This window comes from Catharus ustulatus, chromosome 22 (assembly GCF_009819885.2).
Source record: "Catharus ustulatus isolate bCatUst1 chromosome 22, bCatUst1.pri.v2, whole genome shotgun sequence".
Taxonomy (NCBI): Eukaryota; Metazoa; Chordata; class Aves; order Passeriformes; family Turdidae; genus Catharus; species Catharus ustulatus.
In genome coordinates, this window is record NC_046242.1 from 439,834 (window position 1) to 459,069 (window position 19,236).

At 55.5% G+C, this 19,236-nt stretch overlaps 1 protein-coding gene across 2 annotated transcripts in view; it reads left to right on the forward strand.

Annotated features, from left to right (window-relative positions):
* The first annotated feature begins 34 nt into the window (after positions 1-34).
* The window catches only part of CLUH (clustered mitochondria homolog), a 31,731-nt gene continuing 12,529 nt past the window's right edge, over positions 35-19,236 (forward strand). The window contains exons 1-12 of one of the 2 annotated variants that reach the window (XM_033078156.2): positions 35-99; positions 10,625-10,821; positions 12,242-12,413; positions 12,575-12,718; positions 12,924-13,051; positions 13,684-13,838; positions 14,629-14,754; positions 15,583-15,730; positions 16,418-16,510; positions 16,746-17,440; positions 17,968-18,185; positions 18,722-18,826. In XM_033078156.2, the coding sequence (XP_032934047.1) occupies positions 10,648-10,821; positions 12,242-12,413; positions 12,575-12,718; positions 12,924-13,051; positions 13,684-13,838; positions 14,629-14,754; positions 15,583-15,730; positions 16,418-16,510; positions 16,746-17,440; positions 17,968-18,185; positions 18,722-18,826 (2,158 nt within the window). In that variant the 5' untranslated portion in view covers positions 35-99; positions 10,625-10,647. Of the gene's footprint in view, positions 100-5,295; positions 6,436-10,624; positions 10,822-12,241; positions 12,414-12,574; positions 12,719-12,923; positions 13,052-13,683; positions 13,839-14,628; positions 14,755-15,582; positions 15,731-16,417; positions 16,511-16,745; positions 17,441-17,967; positions 18,186-18,721; positions 18,827-19,236 lie in introns of those variants that run through there. The other variant, XM_033078155.2, reaches the window with a different exon arrangement.

The following is a 19,236-nucleotide window of genomic DNA, read 5'->3' on the forward strand; positions in this document are numbered from 1 at the left end:
GCGACATGCCGCCGGCCGCCGTGCCGGCCGCGCAGGGCGCCGAGCAGCAGCACCCGGCACCCCGCGCCAGCCGGCCCGCCGACACGCAGCAGCGCCCCGGTAAGCAACCGGGCCGGGCCTGCGGCGGGAGCGCGGGCCGGGCTGCGGCGCCGGGGATGCCCGTCCCGAGGATGCCCGTTCCCGTGGTGCGAACCCACCGCTGCTGCAGCGGCGCTGGGAGCCGCCGGAAAGGCCACGGGGGTGTGCGAGAGCGGGGCCGGGGCCGCGCTGGGGACCGGGGGCGGTTCTGGCAGCTCGGGCGGCTCGTCCCGGCGGGGACAGCCCGGCGGAGCGGCCCGGGCGCGCCCCGCCGCGGGGCCGTGCTCCCGCGGCCCGGGGTTCCGCTCCTGCGGGGAAGCCGCGCTGGGGCCCGGCGCCCCCGCCGTGCCTCGGGAGCGCTCCTGGCAGCCCCGAGGCTGCGCTGGCTGCCGAGGCCGGAGGCCGCAGCGGGGCCGGGCCCCGCGATCCGGGCTGTCCTCCCGTGCCGCAGCGGGGCCGAGCCGGGGCCGGGGCCCGGCGGAGCCGCGGGGTCAGGCGGCGCCCCGGGCCTGGGCGGGCCGCCCCCTCCCCCAGCCCCCCCCCCCCCCCCCCCCCCCCCCCCGGCGGAGCGGGAGCCCCGGGCCCGGTGAAGGTCACCTTCATGGGGCCGCTCCACCGCGCGGCCGCGGGGGGGCCCGGCCGGCAGCGCCGTGCCCGTGCCCGTGCCCGTGGGGCCGCTCGGGGTGCGGGAGCGGAGCCCGGCCCGGGCACCGCGCGGTGCTGCCGCCGACGGACGCGGTGTCCCGGCCCGGTGGGCAGCAAAGGGCTGGGTCCGCCTGGGAGTTCGGGCTGCGGGCGCCGCTGGCATGTTAGAATACTCAGAAGCAAGAGCTTTCCTGGAAAGGGCAGAGGCTTGTTCGACATCTCAGCTGGAAATTGCAGGTTTAACTAGTTATTTGCTGTCTGTTCTTGCTCTGTGCTGGAACCTGAGTGGCTCGAGCCAGGGACAGTGTGCAGCTCCACGTCCTCACTGTTCTCAGTGCCAGATCCCGGGCTGGCACCGGCCCTGAAATGCTTCCACCTGGGTTTGCTCAGCCTGGGGTTTGTATCTTCAAGAAGCCTGAGCACCCATCTCAGCCTGGCCCTTTCTCTGGTCTCTAAAGTACAACCAAAAGGTGTAGAAGCAGCGTGGCTTGTGGCTGGCCTTCGTCCTGAGGCACGTGAATCCTCTGACTGACCCACACATTGCTTCCATCCCCCGCGATTTATGGTATCAAGGTGGATTTTTGAAGTTTGTCACTAAAGCAAAGTTCGCTCCATTTGGTAGTGGAGCAGGTTGGATGCTGTTCAAGAGTGGGAAGCTCAGTGCTGGTGGCCTCCCCCTGTCACCCACGTGCTGGATTTTGAAGCGAGCGTCACGCCTGCAGTGCCAGCAACTGGGTTAAAAAGTTATGCTGTGTAATCCATGCCTCTCCAGCCACGGTTGATTGCTGGGGGAGGACGGAAGGTGGAAAAATCCTCGGTGTGTTTTGGCATTGCTCCTGTGGGATCTGGGAGGAGCAGGGTCAGCCTGGCCACCCTGGCACCGCCTCACGGGCTCTGGTGTTCCCCCGCTGTGTGTGGCCTGCAGAGCACCCGTGTGGGCAGGCACTGGCTGTGTCTGAGGGCAGCTCTCAGCACCTGCAGCCGGGGCTCCTTGCTGCACAAGCCCACCCCTGGGCTGTGCCAGGCACCCAGGCTCCGTGCTGGGCTCTGTGCCAGGCCAGAGGGCTGGTGCCTGCTGCTCTCTGGCCCCAGCCTAGAAACTCCTGAGACTGCTCTGTCCTTCTGAGTGCAGAAACACGAGTGCATGGACAGTTGGGGTTCCTGTAATGATTTTTGGGTTAAGCTACCTTTTCTGTCAGCTGGTGTGAGATCAGAGACAGCCACTGTGTGCAGCATTTCTTGGATTATTTTTGTTCCTGCAGTCTTTGCTGGCTTTTCTCACAAGTTTACAATGCTTCTAGCTACCATAAAATGTCTTTCACTCTTGCCTTGCCCAGATCTGTTTTTTCCTAGCTCAGTCCCTCCGTCCCCGAGCTCCCCAACCAGCCCTGCTTTCAGACACATCTTCTGTTAGAGCAGCAGAGAATGCAGGTGTTAATGGAAAACTGCTGTGGAGACAAGTGTAGCTGTGCATTAGCAACAAGGTCAGAAGGCTGATTCTTAATCTGGGAATCTGCTATCGCTGTGTGTTGCCCAACCTTGGAGGTCCACTGATGTTTTGGAAAGGACTGAATTGCTGGCAGTCAGGGGTTTTATTAATAAGCAGCTGTAACAGGCTTGGAGGGGGGGACAGTCAGAGGAAAGTTGTGCAAGAGAAATCTGATCACTGCCACAAGGTTAAGAAGAGGAAAGGAGTGTGATAACACAGCATCTGTATGGCGAGATGAGGGATGGGATCCCGAGGGGATCACGTTTGGGCGGTTCTGTCAGCGGGATGAGAGCTGAGCTCCCACTGGAACCTCTCTGCTCTGCCTCAGCAGCCTCGCTCCTGGGTTTCCCAGCTGAAAAGTGGAAGTAAGTAGGTCAGGAACACGCACAGAGATAAATCCACCTGCAGACTCAGAACTGCCTCGTGCTCAGTAAAACCAGCACCGTGTTGCAGAGTCCTGTGTTTACCTTCATTGTCTGTACATGACTAAACTTGGCAGCACACCCCTCTCCTGGCGCAGCTTCCCAGCACTTGCTTTGCTTTCCTGCACCGTGCTCCATTGGTTGTGCTGGAAAGTTGTTATTTCTAGAAGCTTTACTGGACTGAAGTTCACGCATTTTATTATTTGCTTTGGGAAGCAATGCCATCCTTGGGGCAGTGCTTGGACAGCGTGCCAAAGGCGACAACCAGCGCGTGGTTCCTCCTGTGGTGGCAGTGGCTGTCGCTTCTGGCAGCAGGTCAGGTTTTGCCATAGCAGCGAGGCTGTCTCGGGATTAGCTTTTGGTTGGCATGTTTTTCTAAAAAAGCATTTCCTTGGTTTGTCTTTCACTTTAAAGTCTCTGCTACAAGCTGTTGAAGAGGCTGCAGGCTCAGGAGTTGTATGTAGTTGTGTCCAATGACATAAAACTGCAGGATCATGAATCTTGCCTGGAGCTCCAGCAGGTCGGATTAGCCTGAAACCAGCTCTGCTTCCCAGGCTCCCCACTAGCCAGCCTCCTGCCCTTGGAGCTGGATGAGACTGGGAATAATAATGTGGGTCCTGGCTGTTAGCAAGCCGTGCCGTGTGGGTACCCTGTGTGCTCTTTGCTGTTGGTGTCCCTGCCGCCTGCAGGGTCCCCAGAGCCAGGGCTCAGCTGCAGGTCAGGCTGCGGTGCCAGCTCGGGTCAGGCACTGTGTGAGCTGGGGGGATCACTCCGTGTCCCTGGCACAGGGGTTCCTATGGGATGGGCAGGTTTCCCACACTGTGCTTGCAGCACACTCTTGCAGAGCTGTCCCCAGAGCTGAGGACACCATAGCTGTCAGATCTCCCCTGCAAACCCTGCCCAGAGAGCAGCAGCTTGTACCCTGCTCTTGCTGTCCCAGTAGCCTTCTGAAACGAAGGTATGCACAAGAGTAAGGTACAGAGACTTGTAGAATTAGACGGTTCTTGGTTTCTGTCTGAAATACAATTCCTTCCTTCGGCTCTCTTGAAATTTGAGAAACACGCTCTTCCTGACACCGTTAATGTTTTTGTTGGTGCTGATCTTTGCACTTTGCATTAGTCCTACTCTTTGTGCCTGATTTCTGTGATGTTTGAATTGCATGTTGTTGTAGCAGGGTCACCCAGACAGCCAGTTTCAAGGCTAGGTTCCTGAAAAGTTTTGGCCAGATAGAAAGTTTACAAATGGGTTTAAATGTAGTTCCCAGATGTGGAGAGTGCAGGGTGGGTAGCTGGAGCTGCCAGACAAATCACAGGACATTTCAGCACCTGTAAGTGCCTGAGCCAGCAGCTGTGGGACCCTGTGGATGTGCTGGGTCTTGGCCCTGCCCAGAGCACTGCAGGCTGCAGCCTCACCGTGCTCTGCTCTCTCTGAGCCAGTCCCAGTGGTGTGAAGCTGCTGAGAAATAAATACAGAGCTTGTACCTCTGCCCACAGATGTCTTACAACCAATTTGAGCTAAATGATGGCAGTAGAGCAGCTCTAATGTTTCACTGTGGGCTCTTATTAAAAGAAGTCCTTGTTGTCCCTGAAGTGGGGAGTTCCTGGAAAGCTGTGGTTTCCGCAGGGGAGGCAGAAGGAGGCACTTCCACAGGTCTCCCACCTCCCCTGACGGGATGTCCTGCAGAAGTGTTTTCATTAGGGCTGCAGCTAATGCCTATTCATTGAGTCAATTTATTTGGATTCATTAAACTATATTTTTAGTGTCATTATTACTCAGCTAAAATGTAATTTGCATTTGCTGAGCTGACACCAGGTCAGAGCTAACACATGCACGCTGCTGTGAGCTTGCTTTGGCTGAGTTGAAGAAATGCAGCTCAGCCTCATGAAACCTGGCCAGGTACTCCAAGGAGATTCCTCCTTTTCCCAGAGGCCTACTGGTGAGGAGGAAGAGGAGGCTATCGTACATCTGAACTCCTTCAAAAATCACAAGAAAAGCACGATGCCATGTGATCTGAAAGTTGGTGCGGCTCAGGGGCCGAGGGGTCGCAGTCATGAGGCTGCAGAGCTCCAAGACCTGTCCTTTGCCGAGGGAGGGGTGCCTGGAGGGTGCCAGGACAGAGGGTGAGGAGGGTGAGGCTGTGGCATGGCCTCGCTGGAGGCCAGCATGGCCAGCTTGGCCACGGCCTCCCCGGCCCACCTGGTGCTTGGAGAGAGCTCCAGCTCCATAACCTCTGCTTCAGTTGCCGTGATTTTCTTTAAGTAGTGTGGAGAGAGAAGTGTTAGGGGATTGTATGTGTGGTTTTGTGGCTTGTTTGTGTTTTATATGGCAGGGCAGCGTGAGAGGAGGAAAAAATCGTCTAGAAACTACTTACTGTTTCAGTGCTCAAATGCTTTGTGCTCCCTGCTTAGTATGGATGGCTGTGCTGGGCCCGGGCGTGCCATAGTAACTGCCCTCGCCTTGTAATTCAATGCATCTCACTTGCTCGGGTTTGGCACAGCGCTCGTCCCAGGCTGCACTGGTGTGGCACTCGAGATCGGGCTATTTTTAACTGCCCCAGCCCCGCCAGCATCCCCCCGAGTGCCTGGAGCCCGTGTGAGCGCGGCTGTGCTGCGGGACAGGGGAGCAGAGCTGCAGCTGCGCGGCCGCTCCGCGTGTCCCGGCTGGGGTGAGGATCCCCAGGCAGCGCTTTGGGGAAGCTGCTGCAAGCCCAGCATCCAGTTCTGGTGAGCACACGGGCCGTGGGATCCTGTGGGGGCAGCTGCTGGTCCTGCTGTGCCCTGCCACGCTGGGGCCAAGAAGGAATTTGGAGAGAGCATCCGACGGCGAGAGGGCAGCGGAGGGCACGGGCTGCCCGTGGGTGCGTGCCTTGTGGGGACTGCAGTGTATGTGTGAAACACAGCTGGCAATTCTGACTGGAGCTGCATGAGCCAGGCATGGGGAACAGCCTCTTTGCAAACTGCTGCAGGCAAGTCACCGATCTGCTCTTCCAGCCACGCAGCTCTGGCTCACCCGAAGAGAGGTCGCCCCTCTTGCCAAAGTCTCCAAAGTCGCCAAAGTCTCCCCCAAGCTGCGCTGTCGTCCCGGAGATGCCAGAAGCTGCCCGGTGTGCTGGGCTGTATCCAGACATCATCCCCAGTGAGGCAGTGACTGGAACCCTGCAGAAGGGCACTGAATACATCCAAGACCTACCCGAGACCAAGGACAAAGAAGGAATGGTGACAGTTTGTGATAAGAGCGGTTTGAGAGCCGGCGTTGGCACGGCCGGCCTGCTCCAGCGGACAGAGGCATCCCGAGCAGTGCCTGTCCTTCCAGCCGACCTTGGGGACCGGCCGGCGGGGCTGGGCGATCATGCTCAGTCACTTGAGGCCTGCCAGAGCCGTGTGAAACTTGAGGACAGCGGCTTAGCCCACAGATCCTGCCGCCGGGAGGAGCACGTGGCGGCAGCTGACGGCAGCGCGGGCCCCGGAGCACGTTCTGCTGGCCAGGGCCACGGCGAGGGGCGAGTGGCCGTGTGCCTGGACACAGCCTCGGTGGCTCTGGACAGTGTGCTGAGGTGCAGAGCTCCTGCTCCCTCCCCAGGGAGCCCTGGGACACCGTCCTCTGCTGTGCCATCAAGTGCAGGGCAAACCCTGCCAGCTCCAAGTGCAGTTGTGCCGCCTGTTCCCCCTGCTGAGGTGTCACCTAAGGCTCAGGACACCAGTGCTAGCTCCAGCTGTGATCCTGATTCCCAGGCACAGGTTCTGCTCTCAAAGCAGCAGCAGCAGAAGAAGAAGAGGAAGAAAAAGAAGCTCCCTCTCCCAGGTGCTCAGTCCCAGGGGCTCTGTCCTGCTGCATGGAGCCACCACACCATGTGCCCCTCACAGGAGTGGGTGGCTGTGTGTGCCTGTGGGATGGGGCAGCACAGGGGAGAGGGGAGGGGAGCAGAGGTGATGTTTTAACTTCACAGGTGAAGGAGGAAGGTGGCAAGGTGTCCCACCTGGGTGTGTGCCACAGAGGGACCTGTCTGTGCCTCGTCTGTGTCAGCAAAGCAAACTTCTTTTTCTCAATTCATAAGGCAAATCCCTCTTTTGTTTGTGACTGCAAACATGGTCCTTGTAAAGGATGGGAGCAGATCTGCAGAAGCTTGGGTGGGAGTGTGCAGCTGTGAGGGACCAGCACAGGGAGCCTTTGGCTTCCTTCAGCTGCATGCAGGTGGAGGACAGGCCAGAGCTGCAGGGGTGGAGCAGCTCCCTCAGCTGTGCTGAGGATGGGATGTTCCTTCTCTTCTTCACCCGGTGCATTATTGCAGTGCACTGAGGACAGTGGGCCCCAGCCAGCTGGCTGCTCAAAATGGCACTGGAGCTGATAACAGGGAATGCATTCCAAAAGTTGGTGCTGGAAAAGGTAGAGGGTTTAATTTTTAGTTTTGTCCCTCTAACAATTTCTCCAGGAATTTCTCAGGAGGGAAACTCCTCACTGTCAGAGCAGTGCCTGCAGACCAGGCTAATTCCCAGCAACGTAATATTGCTGACTTTTGGGTCTGGTAATCTTGGAGAAGGATTTTGTCTGACTTTGGTTTAGAAGATTTGTTTGGACATAAATCAGTTATTAACCAGCTCTCCCAGGATCTGTGCTGTCTGTTGCTGTGTGCAGGTTTTGGGTTCAGGTGTGTGCCCTCCCTCACGCCGGGGTTCCCCAGCTGCCCGCACTGCCGCAGCCTGGCTGTAAACAGGAAAGGTGACTAAAGCAGGCCCTGTCACCTTGGCGTGTGAGCTCCTTGTCCAGGCACAGAGGTGAAACCTAATCCTGTGTCTGATCCTTCGTGCCAGGTGTGAGCGCAGACAGGCGCGTGCGGGTCAGCGCGGCGCTGCCCGGCCGTGCCCTGCTGTGTCCTGTCGTGCTCTGCCCCGCCGTGCCCCGCTCCCCGTGGGCTCAGGGATTGCCCCGCGGTGCTCAGGGCAGCACTGAGAGCATCGTGTCACAGCTCAGCCACCAGCCAGCACGGCCGGAGCTCAGCAGCCTCCGCCGCACCTGCGGGTACGAGCTGCGGGTGCAGTGCAGGAGCAGGGTCCTTGGACAGGCACATCCCTTGGGGTGACAGCGGGGAGCAGAGGTCACAGCCTTCGGTCGGGAGCACAGAGGTGCCTGTGGAGCTGTGTGAGCCGGCAGGGATCCCCGTGTGCAGCAGGCAGCAGGGCGGTGAGCCGAGCGGAGGAGCGGCCGGGTTTGCCCCCGGAGCGGGTGGAACCGCTTCCCTGTGACTCAGACGCCTTCCCTGAGCCATCCGGGGTGTGCAGTGCGTGGCAGACACAGCTGGGGCTTCAACTGAGAGCAAGGAACAGGACAGGGGTCTCTGCAGGTGTCTTTAGGGTGTTCTCCTGCTGTCTCAAGTGGGCTGAAATCCTGGAAATCCACGAGTGCCCTGTGATGTGCCTCCTTGCCAGCACTGCTGAGGCCATGGCACAGCTGGGCTGCAGCGGGTGGGAGGAACTGATGACCCACTTTAAGGCAGGTGGGTGCAGCCCTGCTTCCCTGGGGACAACCAGGTGAGTCAGCATCCAGCAGGCTGCATGGCCTCCAGGCTGGCTGATGCTTCCTTGAAACATGCCCATTCTGTGTGGAACCCCTCTGGAAAGCCTTGCCTGGCTCACATCCCAGCCTGCTGCACAGCACATCTTTCTCAGTCCAGATTTCACTTTGGTTTCTAGACTTAGGACTGTGCTGGCTGGAGTTGGATCCTCTAGCATAAGGAGACATGAAGGTGTTGTCTCTGCATGTCTCTTGTCACAAAGTGCAGAGCTGTGCTGGCCCTGCCTTCACTCAGTAAGGAAAAGAGGGATGGAAGGTGTGAACATGTATTTCTGCTGACTAGGGACAGTATTCTGATTTCTGAAACACTGGGTAGTTTGGTGATCTTACACCAGTGAGCAGTGAAAACAGAAGTGTGGTCCTGGCTTTTGCTGTGTTCATATTCTCCTGTCTCCCTTCCCTTTGCTGCTGAAGGTGTTTGCTGTGCTCCAGACTGGTGTGTACATGGGTTGCAGTGCCAGCCTTGCTTTCAGCCAGATTCTGCCCCTTTCTGGCTGCCACAGCAGGACCAGAAGTTCAGGGATCCTGTCCTGCCTGGGTGGGCAGGGGCTGGGCCGAGCCTGGCTGGGGCACCCGGCAGGTCAGCCTGTGTGCAGCACAGGTAGCCCCAGGTGCAGCATTTCCACGGTGCCTTGTCTGCACTCCCTCCACATCCCCACGTGTTCAGGCAGCCCAGCAGTATGGCTGTGCTGGCTCCAGGGTGTGACGAGGGGCTCTCCCCAGCCCTTTGGGCATGGTGTGGTTTTTCTGAAACCACATCTCTTGAGGCACTCTTGCATGGAGCTTTTCTTCCTCCTTCCTAGCATGACAGCAGCTTGCTGGAGCCAGGCCTCTCGTCTGACTTGCCCATGGCTTCATCTGTCAAGGAAATGAGCAGTGAGTGCTGGGGACATATGCACAGTGACAGGGAACACGAGCAGCAGCTGCTGAGCTGCTGAAGGCAGTTGAGGTTGTGTGAGGTAGCTCTGCTACCTGCTACCTTTTGGAACGAGTGTGCTCTCATTGCGTTTTTTGCCTTTTCGCCATGTCCTCAGTCAGCCCTGACAGTCACCTCTGAGGGTTGGCAGCTGTCTGGGACAGGGACATGACCCTCCAGAGATGCTTTTGCAGGGCTTGTTGCTGCAGCCTCGTATTGTGCAGGGGATGTGGTGGTGCCATCCCCTTCCTGTGTTCTGGTGAAGGCTGGATGACTTCTGTGGGTGCAGGAGCAGTTGGGGCTGGTGGGGAAGGACTGGCTGTGACAGCCGTGGGTCCTCAAGCCTCAGTGCCAGTCTGAGCTGCCATTGCCCCTGCAGTGGGGACTGCTGCCTTGCTGGGAGGTGAGGATGAGGAGAGAACCTGCCAGCTGGAGCTGCCTGGAGGCGTTAGCCTGGCCTGGAGCTGTGCTGGCCCTGTGCAGCCTTTCAGAAAGGCTGTTCCTGCTGCCTGTTCTGTCCCACCTGCTCTGTCTGTGCTGCCTGCAGTGGGTTCCTGACAGCACCGGGCTGGGGCTGCTGTGTGTGGCCTTGGGGGTCTGGCTGAGTGTGCTGGCCCTGCTGGCAGCACAGCCTGGGGGACACGAGTCCTGCTGCTCTCAGCACCCACTGCCCCCGGTGTTTGGGTGCTGTGGTGCCCCTGGGGGCACTGACCTGGCAGGCGGGGGGCAAGGGGCACTCTGCCATCTCTCTCATCCCTTCCCACTCTTGAGCTTCTCCTGGCAGCCCCTCAGTCCTCTTTAGTGTCCCCAGCCTGGTTCGCAGGGTGTGGGCTGCTCTGGGAGACTGGCAGCTTCCTAGATCTTATCAGCTCTCTGACACCATCCACCTCACCTCACTGGAAAAGAAAACAATCCATTTCGGAGCGTGAGGTGGGTGCACAGAGCTCCCCGGCCCTGTGACGCATCTGTCTAAACGAGCACTTAAAATGTCGTCACCGTTTTCTTGAATAGAATTGCTCGGAGCAGAGCCTCGCCCTGGCACCGCGGGATCTCTGTGAGGTATTTGGAATGCGGAGGCTGGGAGGGCCGTGGAGCTCCGGAAGTCACCGTGGTGTGCTGCTCTCCTCCCTCTCCTCTCTGCTCTTTACGTGTTGGTGCAGAGGTTACAGCTGCCTCCGGGCCGCAAAGCACCACACACCCTTTTTTTTTAATTAAGAGGCTTCTTAAGACGGCTCAGTGTGGTGTACACTGACCCATCCTTCCTGCTCTCCTTCCCTCCCCTCTCTGCACATGCTTTGTGGAAGATGCAAGCACCGCAGGCGAGTGAGAGCGCCTTAATTACGCTGTGAGGAAGGGAGGGAAGGGCCTGGCACACCTCTGTCTAGTAAACAGCAAGTGCAGAATAAAACCCTTCCTGCCTTTTAGCCCCTGATTGGCTCTGGCTTTCCGGTGTCCAGGCCAGCCTGTGAGAGAGGACCTTGTCTAAACCCCTCTCTCCTTGCCCAGAGCACCCGTCTGGCGTGGCCCTGATGAATGGCAGCGGCCCACATGACAGCCTCAAGGGCGACAAGGATGCCAAGCAGAACGGCCACGAGGAGGCTGACCCGGGAGAAGATGGCAACGACCAGGAGGTCATCGTCATACAGGACACGGGATTCACTGTCAAGATCTGTGCACCAGGGATAGAGCCCTTTTCCCTGCAGGTACCTGCCCCTGCCAGCTGGGAAGGGAGCAGAGGTGGGGGGCAGTGTTTTAGCCAGATCCTCTCAGCCAGGCAGGGAGGAGGCAGTGCCTGGGATGGCCCCTGTTAGCCCCCACAGTCTCCTCACAGCTCCCTGACCTCTCTGCTGACCAGGACTAAGTGGGGAAGGAGGCAGCAAAGGATGGAGGGTGAAGGTGACTGCCAGTGCCTTGAGAAAAATGAAGGAAGAGACATGAGCAAGAGGCTGCCTAGCCCAGGGCCCCTGGGCATTGCAAGGACAGGGAGGGTGTTTTGTTCTGGATCCCAGGTGCGGACCAAGGGGAAGGAGAACTCACTGAGATGCAGCTCTTTGTCTATCACAGAGGGCTTGAGTATGGAGCTGAGCACAGGGAAAATGGCCTTCCCACTTCTGGGCTGTTTTAAAGAAGTGTGGTGAAAAGATGATTTCTGGGAAGGGAAGGGAAAGGAAGGGAAAATCCCTTGCTTGCTCAGCAGTTATGACATGATGCTGCTTCAGGCCAGCCTGGGTTTGGTGCAGTGACAGGTGCTAACACAGCTCAGGGAACAATGCAGTCTCCACTTCCCTTGCATGGAGAGCTCTGCCTCACATCATGTGGACAGTGGTGTGCTGCCAGGTCAGGATGGGCTCTGACAGGCCTGGTCCCATTTAGCTTGATACTTCACCAAAAACTATTTTGGGGAGAGGATCTGGAATCTAACCCAGTGGGGAGTTCTTATCTCCCTAAGACTGGCAGAGAGTGCAGCAAAATCCCATCCCCTGTGGAAATAGCTGCATCTCAGACTGGCTTTTTGTCTCCTTTAAATCCCCCTGGCTGTTAGTTTTAATAGGCTAATAATAGCAGGCTGTGTTGTTTACAGCAGCTTATGTAAACTACCCTAAGTCCTCTGGGTTTTCCAGCAGTGTCAGTGATGCTGGAGCAGAGGTGGGGGAGCAGCCCTGGTGCCCAGGGTGGCTCTGGCCTCTCCTGAGCTGTGTGGAAGTGTGGCACACACACAGGAGGAGGAACTGGGCTCTTCTCCATGTGCAGCATTCAAGGTCTCACCACTAATGTGATGTGACTGGATAAGGAAAGAGCCCCTTGTTTCCCCCACCACCTTCTGTTCCTTGGCTGGCCTCTGTCACCTCTGTGCAGAGCCAAGTGCCTGGAGCAGTGCCTGGCTGTTACTGCTCTGGGTGCCGAGCCCCATGGGGTGGAACTCGGGTGGCTGACCCTGCCAGAGGTGACAGTGCCCTCCCAGCAGGAGCAGAAGTGATGTTCTTGAGAAAGGAGGTAGAGTCTGCCTTTCCAAACCTGGAGAGAGAGGTCTGAGAGGTTTTTGATACGGCAGCTGAGGGACAAACTTTGGCAAGAGCATGTGGGAGGGTAAACAATAATTGTCTGGGTTCTTACCTTCTTAAGGTTTCTCCTCAAGAGATGGTGCAAGAAATCCATCAGGTTCTGATGGACCGGGAGGATACCTGCCATCGGACCTGCTTCTCCCTGCAGCTGGATGGCAACGTCCTGGATAACTTTGCTGAGCTGAAGACAATTGAAGGGCTGCAGGAGGGCTCACTGCTGAAAGTGGTGGAAGGCAAGTTCCTCCAGGCTTGGGAGGAAATGAGTGAGGGTTTTCTTAGGGAGGGGTTTTGGCCACCTGTCGGGTCTTCCCTGTGGTTCCATTTTGAGATCTGTGTGCTAAAGGAGTAAGCAAGTGTCTGATTCCAGTTTCTTTCCTCACTTTTTGCTCATCAGAGCCATACACGGTGCGAGAAGCCAGGATACACGTGCGCCACATTCGGGACCTTCTGAAGAGCCTTGACCCATCAGATGCTTTCAATGGCGTGGACTGTAACTCACTGTCCTTCTTGAGCGTCTTCACTGAAGGAGACCTGGGAGGTACGGGTCAAAAAGACTCTTGGTGTGGTCAGTGGTTTAATTCCCTGACCCTCTGCTCAGTTAAACACACAGTAGCAATCAGCTGTCCTGTGTCATTTAGGAGTGCAGAGAATGCTTGGACCACTTCTGCATCCCTCCTTGAATGATGACTGGAGGAGGGAATGCTCACTTTTCAGAACTGACTTTATGTCTCTGTCCATTCCAGACAGTGGAAAACGGAAGAAGAAAGGTACAGAAATGGAACAAATTGACTGCACCCCTCCTGAACACATCCTGCCAGGTAGCAAAGAGAGGCCCCTGTGTGCCCTTCAGCCCCAGAACAGAGACTGGAAGGTAGAGTTCTCCTATGTCATTGAAACAGCTGTTGGCACATTCCTTACAGCAAATGGTGGTCAGGGATTGACAGCTTAGCTGAAGTGGACTTTGGGATTTGCTCTGCTTGGTGCTTAATGAGTGCTGGGATAGCACTGCTTAGCCAAAAGAATAAAGTCCAGGAGCTGGTGTGCAAAACACTGGACATGGAGTCTGTACATGTGCAGAGTGTGGAAGGGCCAGGCTTGCTGGGATGGGTGGCAGAGAAGGGAAAGCAGCATTCCTCTGCAAAGTCCTGGAGACAGGCTCTGCAGGTCACTACAGATTGCCCTTAGCTTTCCCATGCCCTCCCACTCAGATTCTGGTTTAGAAGCTGCCATTTGAAAACAAGTACAGCAAGAAATCCATACCCTGTGCAGCCCAAAGGCCCAGGGTGTCTGTTTTCACCCATGTCTCGTGGTGTGAAAGGCAAACTAGTGGACTGCAGAGGGCTCAGGAAGCCATGCTCTGGAGACCAGGCGTGTTTGTAAGTTCTGATTCTGGAATCGAGCAAGGGCAGCAGGTAAAAGGGACCTGGCATGTACACTGAATGCCTCTAACTCAGAGACATTAACTCCTGCTGATGGAGTTGCTTCTGTTGTGTTCTGCTGTAGCCTTTGCAGTGCCTAAAGGTGTTGACAATGAGTGGCTGGAACCCTCCCCCGGGTAACAGGAAGATGCACGGGGACCTCATGTACTTGTACGTCATCACGGTGGAGGATCGGCACGTCAGCATCACTGCCTCCACCCGGGGATTTTACTTGAACCAGTGAGTAACTGAGATTCCTCCTGTCCTGCCCTGCAGCAGCCAACTGGAAAACAACCCACAAACAAACAGTTGCAGCTTTTCTTTTTTTTTTTTCCTTTGGCAGAAACAGCCTATTTTAATTCACTGCTCACATGGGTTTGTGGGAGTTGCTATACTGGATTGGGCTGTTCAGTTATGCCTGGTACCACTTCTCCACAGTGGCTAAATGCCTGGTGCTTTAGGGAAAGTTTAAACATCCCATAATGTCATCAGCTATTTAGAGCATTTTGAGTTGGGAGGAAATTCCTTCCTGGCTATTGCAACTATCTCATTTTGCCCTAAAGCAAAAGCACAGCCTGTCAGAACTCCCTGAGCTGGGTGTAGATTTGACTACAAATAATTCATTTTTTTGCTTTTTTAATGATAACTGTGAGAGGTTGTTGGGGCTGTGCCTGTTGGAGTGGCTGTGCTGAGGGGGTTCTCTGTTAAGCAAAGGCACCTTTGGTGTGTTTGGGAAATTCAGTGAAATCAGTCCTTCCTAGCTATAAAAATAGAAGTGTCTCCTGATCCTGAGGAAGGCTGAAGAAGGTCTAAATTAAAAAACATCAGGGCAAGGTACAGGCTGGCTGTTTCATGCAGGGAGAAGTTCTTGCTGCCCATTTGCCTCATGGTCTCCCATTTTGCAGGCAAGGGCACATGGTGCAGCCTTTGATACTGTGCATGCATGAGGAGCTCTCAGTCATGTTCCACCTTCCTAGGAAAGTCTCAGGTATGACAATGGCTTGTGACTATTTCTTTTCTTCTCTTGCAGGTCTACTGCATACAACTTCAACCCCAAACCTGCAAACCCCAGTTTTCTCAGTCATTCCTTGGTGGAACTACTTAACCAGATCAGCCCTACCTTCAAAAAAAACTTCTCTGCTCTGCAGAAGAAACGGTAGCAGTGCTTCTTCCTCTCTAGTTCCTTGAGTGGGAAGGGGAGGCTCAGCTGGTTCTGGGGAGCTGGATCCCACTGGTGCAGTGGGGATTGCAGCAGTGCCAGTTCTCTGAGCTCTGGTAGTGCTGGGTGGTTGGGACAGTGTGAGCTGCAAGAACCACAGAGCACCTGACTGAACAACAGGGCAGCACCCTGAGGATCTCCCTGATCCACAAAGGAGACTGAAGCACAAGTATCAGTGAAAGTAACACAAGAGTGCTTTGTGTAGGCTTATGGTGGAGAGAGGTTGGTTGTTTTAAACATGTCTGTGCATGTTAATATTCTGTAATTTCCTCTAGCTCTTAGAATAATAACACAACAATAAGACATTGTTTGATTCTCCTGTCCTTGCTGCAGGGACCATTTGTTCTGCTCCAGGACAGTGGGTCTGTGCAAAAGGCTGTCATTCTTCAGAGTTACTTAATGAACTGCCTCGGCTCAGCAGGGTGTGGATTGACAGGCACATTGTGTGGCTCTGCTCCGGCTTCATTAAGGAGATGAAAGTGACACTAGACGAGGGCTGAAATTAGTAGTGGCCTCCAGCCACCACTGTGACTATCTGGCCATTTAAAAATTACTGTACTGTATTGCTTCTTGGGCCAGAAGTAGCTACAGATGAGCCCCCAGCCCCTGCTGAGAGCAGACAGATTACACAAGGCCTTCAGCAGTGCTTGGATTTCCACTGTGGGCTGCTGTGACATCGTGACCAGTGTGAAAGCACAGTGAAAATTCCCTTGGAATAGAAAGGACTCTTCTTTTATAAATGTGTAATTGTTTCTCCCGAACCAGGGTTCAGAGACACCCCTTTGAGAGGATAGCCACTCCTTTCCAAGTGTACAGCTGGACAGCTCCACAAGCAGAGCACGCCATGGACTGTGTCCGGGCAGAGGACGCCTACACTTCCAGACTGGGCTATGAGGAGCACATACCTGGACAGGTACTGCTCTTGCTTTGCCTCATGACACTGGCAAAAGTTCTGCTGCCATCTGTGCTGAAACCAGTTAACTTCCAAAAAGTGACCCGTTATTTGTGGGAGAGTTTTGCTCATGAAGGGAAAACTTGCAGGAATCCTTGTTTTTCACAGGGCCCTTGACTACAGGGTCTGTGCAGCTCAGAAGTGACTGAGGAGCAGCTTCTGCTCGGGTGTTTATAAATTCAGTGTCCTTCTCTGAAGAGTGCCACTGCACAGGAGGCAGACCAGTTCCTCATGGGAGTCAGGCCTGGAATGGCTCTTGTGACTCTGAGCAGACTGCTCCAAATGCTTCAGCTGCAGCTTTCTGGCACAGAGTGGTGCAGGGCAGCAATGGCCAGCTGTGGGCAGCGCGTGCCTGCAGTGTGACCACAGCACTAATGACACCTGCACCGTGCTGCCCCTGCAGTGACACTGCCCTGCACTGGCTGGGCTGATGAAAGATCTGTCCCAAACTGTTGTTGAATAAAGTCCACTCTCGAGGTGTGTTTGTTCCTGCTGCTGAGTTGCTTTCTCTGAGCTCCACAGCAGCCTGAATTCTTGCCCCTTTCTCTCCCTTCTCTCCCAAATTGCCTTGTGAAGCAGGAATGCTCCTTCCCAGCCCCTTCCCACACAGTGCATTGCATGCCATAAGGCTTTCCCTCCCTCTTTCAGACCAGAGACTGGAATGAGGAGCTGCAGACCACACGGGAGCTGCCACGCAAGAACCTGCCCGAGAGGCTGCTGAGAGAACGAGCCATTTTCAAGGTAACTTTGGGATATGCAGGCAGCTCCTCACGCAGCCCCTTCTCTGCTGCCTGTTCTGGCTCCTGGGGCTTGTGCTGAAGCTAGGCTCGCAGCAGTGGAAGCCAGTGGACCTGCCTGCCTGCTGGAAGGCTATTGGGAGGAGAGGAGCAAAGGGAAAATTGTCAGGGAGCTTTGAGCAGGGCGCTGGAAGCGTGAGGTCCTGTCCTGAGCCCGCTTTCTCTCCACGTGCCTCCAGGTTCACAGCGACTTCACTGCAGCAGCAACACGAGGTGCTATGGCTGTCATCGATGGCAACGTGATGGCCATCAACCCCAGCGAGGAGACCAAGATGCAGATGTTCATCTGGAACAACATTTTCTTCAGCCTGGGCTTTGACGTCCGTGACCACTACAAGGACTTTGGCGGAGACGTTGCTGCTTACGTGGCTCCCACCAACGATCTCAATGGTGTGCGGACCTACAATGCTGTGGATGTGGAAGGGCTGTACACGCTGGGGACTGTTGTGGTGGATTACAGAGGCTACAGGGTGACAGCTCAGTCTATTATTCCTGGCATCTTGGAGCGGGAGCAGGAACAGAGTGTCATCTATGGGTCAATAGACTTTGGCAAGACAGTTGTGTCACACCCCAAGTACCTGGAGCTGCTGGAGAAGACCAGCAGGCCGCTGAAGATCCAGAAGCACAAAGTTCTCAACGACAAAAATGAGGAGGTGGAGCTGTGCTCCTCAGTAGAGTGCAAAGGCATTATTGGCAATGATGGGCGTCACTACATCCTGGACCTGCTACGCACTTTCCCTCCAGATCTAAACTTCCTGCCTGTCGAAGGGGAGGAGATGCCAGAGGAATGTAAGAAAATGGGGTTCCCCAAGCAGCACAGACACAAGCTTTGCTGTCTCCGGCAAGAGCTTGTTGATGCCTTTGTAGAACACAGGTGAGCAGAGCTCCCCCTTCCTCCACTGCAGCTGCTCATGGTTCACATCATGACCTTGCTGCACTGTCCTGGGAAGCATCCCAGCAGAGCTCCCAGAAGGGAGCAGCTAAAGGCCCCGTTGCTTGACTGTGTAAATGCAGTTAGAGAAACTTAATTAATAAGAGGTGAGAACAGTAGGGGTTTGGACAGGGAGCCAGTGAAAGAGATGGTTTGTGTTTTAGTCTCCAGATCTGTTATTGTTGATTCCTGTCCAAACATTTAGAAGTTCTTTTTTTCCCTGCAGGTATCTTTTCCACTTGATGGCTAGGGAATGGGAAGGATTTATGCTTCTTTTTAAGACTTTCCTAGTGTCCTGAATGTTACTTTTGTTTCTAGAGGCTGGAAAAAACCTGTGGGCACTGCTGTAGGCATGTTTGTGGTGGGATGTTTGGTGCTGGTGAGGCAAGGGAGCTCAGGGAATGGGATGCTCCAGACGTCTGGGGCTCTGGGATTCTGCTGTGCTGAATGTCCCTCTCCCTTCACTGCAGGTATCTCTTATTCATGAAGCTGGCTGCGCTGCAGCTGATGCAGCAGAAAGCCAACAAGCAGGAGAGCTCAGCTGCACTGGAGAATGGTGCCTCTGCAGAGAACGGCGCCGCAGACAGCGAGAGGCCCGAGGCAGAGGACGGGAAAATGGACGATGGCGTGAGCGGGCTGGATCAGGTGAAGGAGCTGGCTGAGACCATCGCCTCTGACGATGGAGCAGGTGTGTCACCCTCTGCACCAGCTGGGTGGGCTGGCACTGGTGGGAGCAGCGCCAGCCTGGGCGTGGGGTGATGGGTGCTGGTTAAACAGGACACTGCCTGACAGGGCTGTTAGAGCTGCTCACACCCTGATGAATGACTTGCCCACGGGGCCAGGGTGAGTGAGGTGTGTGAACCCAGCAAGGCCACCAGCCCCTCAGCTCTTCCCTGAGCCCAGCCAGGCTGGCCTGGGGAGGGCAGGGGCGTGCAGGGGCCAGGCAGGAGGCCAGCAGTGCACAGGCACCTTTGGGAACTCCAGGCTTGGATTTCTGAGTGCCTGTGCTTGGAGGTGGGGATATCCCTGGGGGTTTTGGGTCATCTTATGTGCTCTTATTCAGACTTTCCAGCCATTCTCCTTTACAATTGATTGTTTTTATAATGGATTTCTTCATAATGCGCCATCATTGCTGTTTTTAGTAACAAAACTTAATTTAATAGCTAAGTCTGTCATTTCCTGAGCTCCACATTCATTTGTATTCTCTTTTTCTTCCTGCTCTAGTGGATCCCAAAAGCAGAGAAGTGATTCGGAATGCTTGCAAGGCTGTGGGCTCCATTAGTGACACCTCATTTGATATTCGGTTTAACCCAGATATTTTCTCACCAGGTACGTGTAGCCAGAGCTGGGAGCAGCTCTGTGCCCAGCCAGCTGCAGACAAAACTGTTCTGTAGCCAAGACTGTTGCTGGCTTTTGTTTGGCTGGGCATGGTGCAGGGCTGTGTGTGAGGCACAGAGATGCACAAGAGAGGAAGCAGCAGTGATTGCAGAGCTGGAGCTGCCAAGTGCAGGCGGGGAGCGTCTCCCACCGTGTGCTCAGGGCAGGACTGTGGGCTGCTGCCAAGAATCCTCCTGTGATCCTCCAGCATCCCAGCCCTGAGAGCACGTGAAAAGAAGCAGAGGGAGGAAAAAAATGAAATTTGATCCTTTTGTAGTAGTTTACACAAAAAATAACATTTGTAGTTGAACGACTGATGTTGGGACCTCGGTGAAGGGCTGGGTTTGTTTTGGTAACGTTTC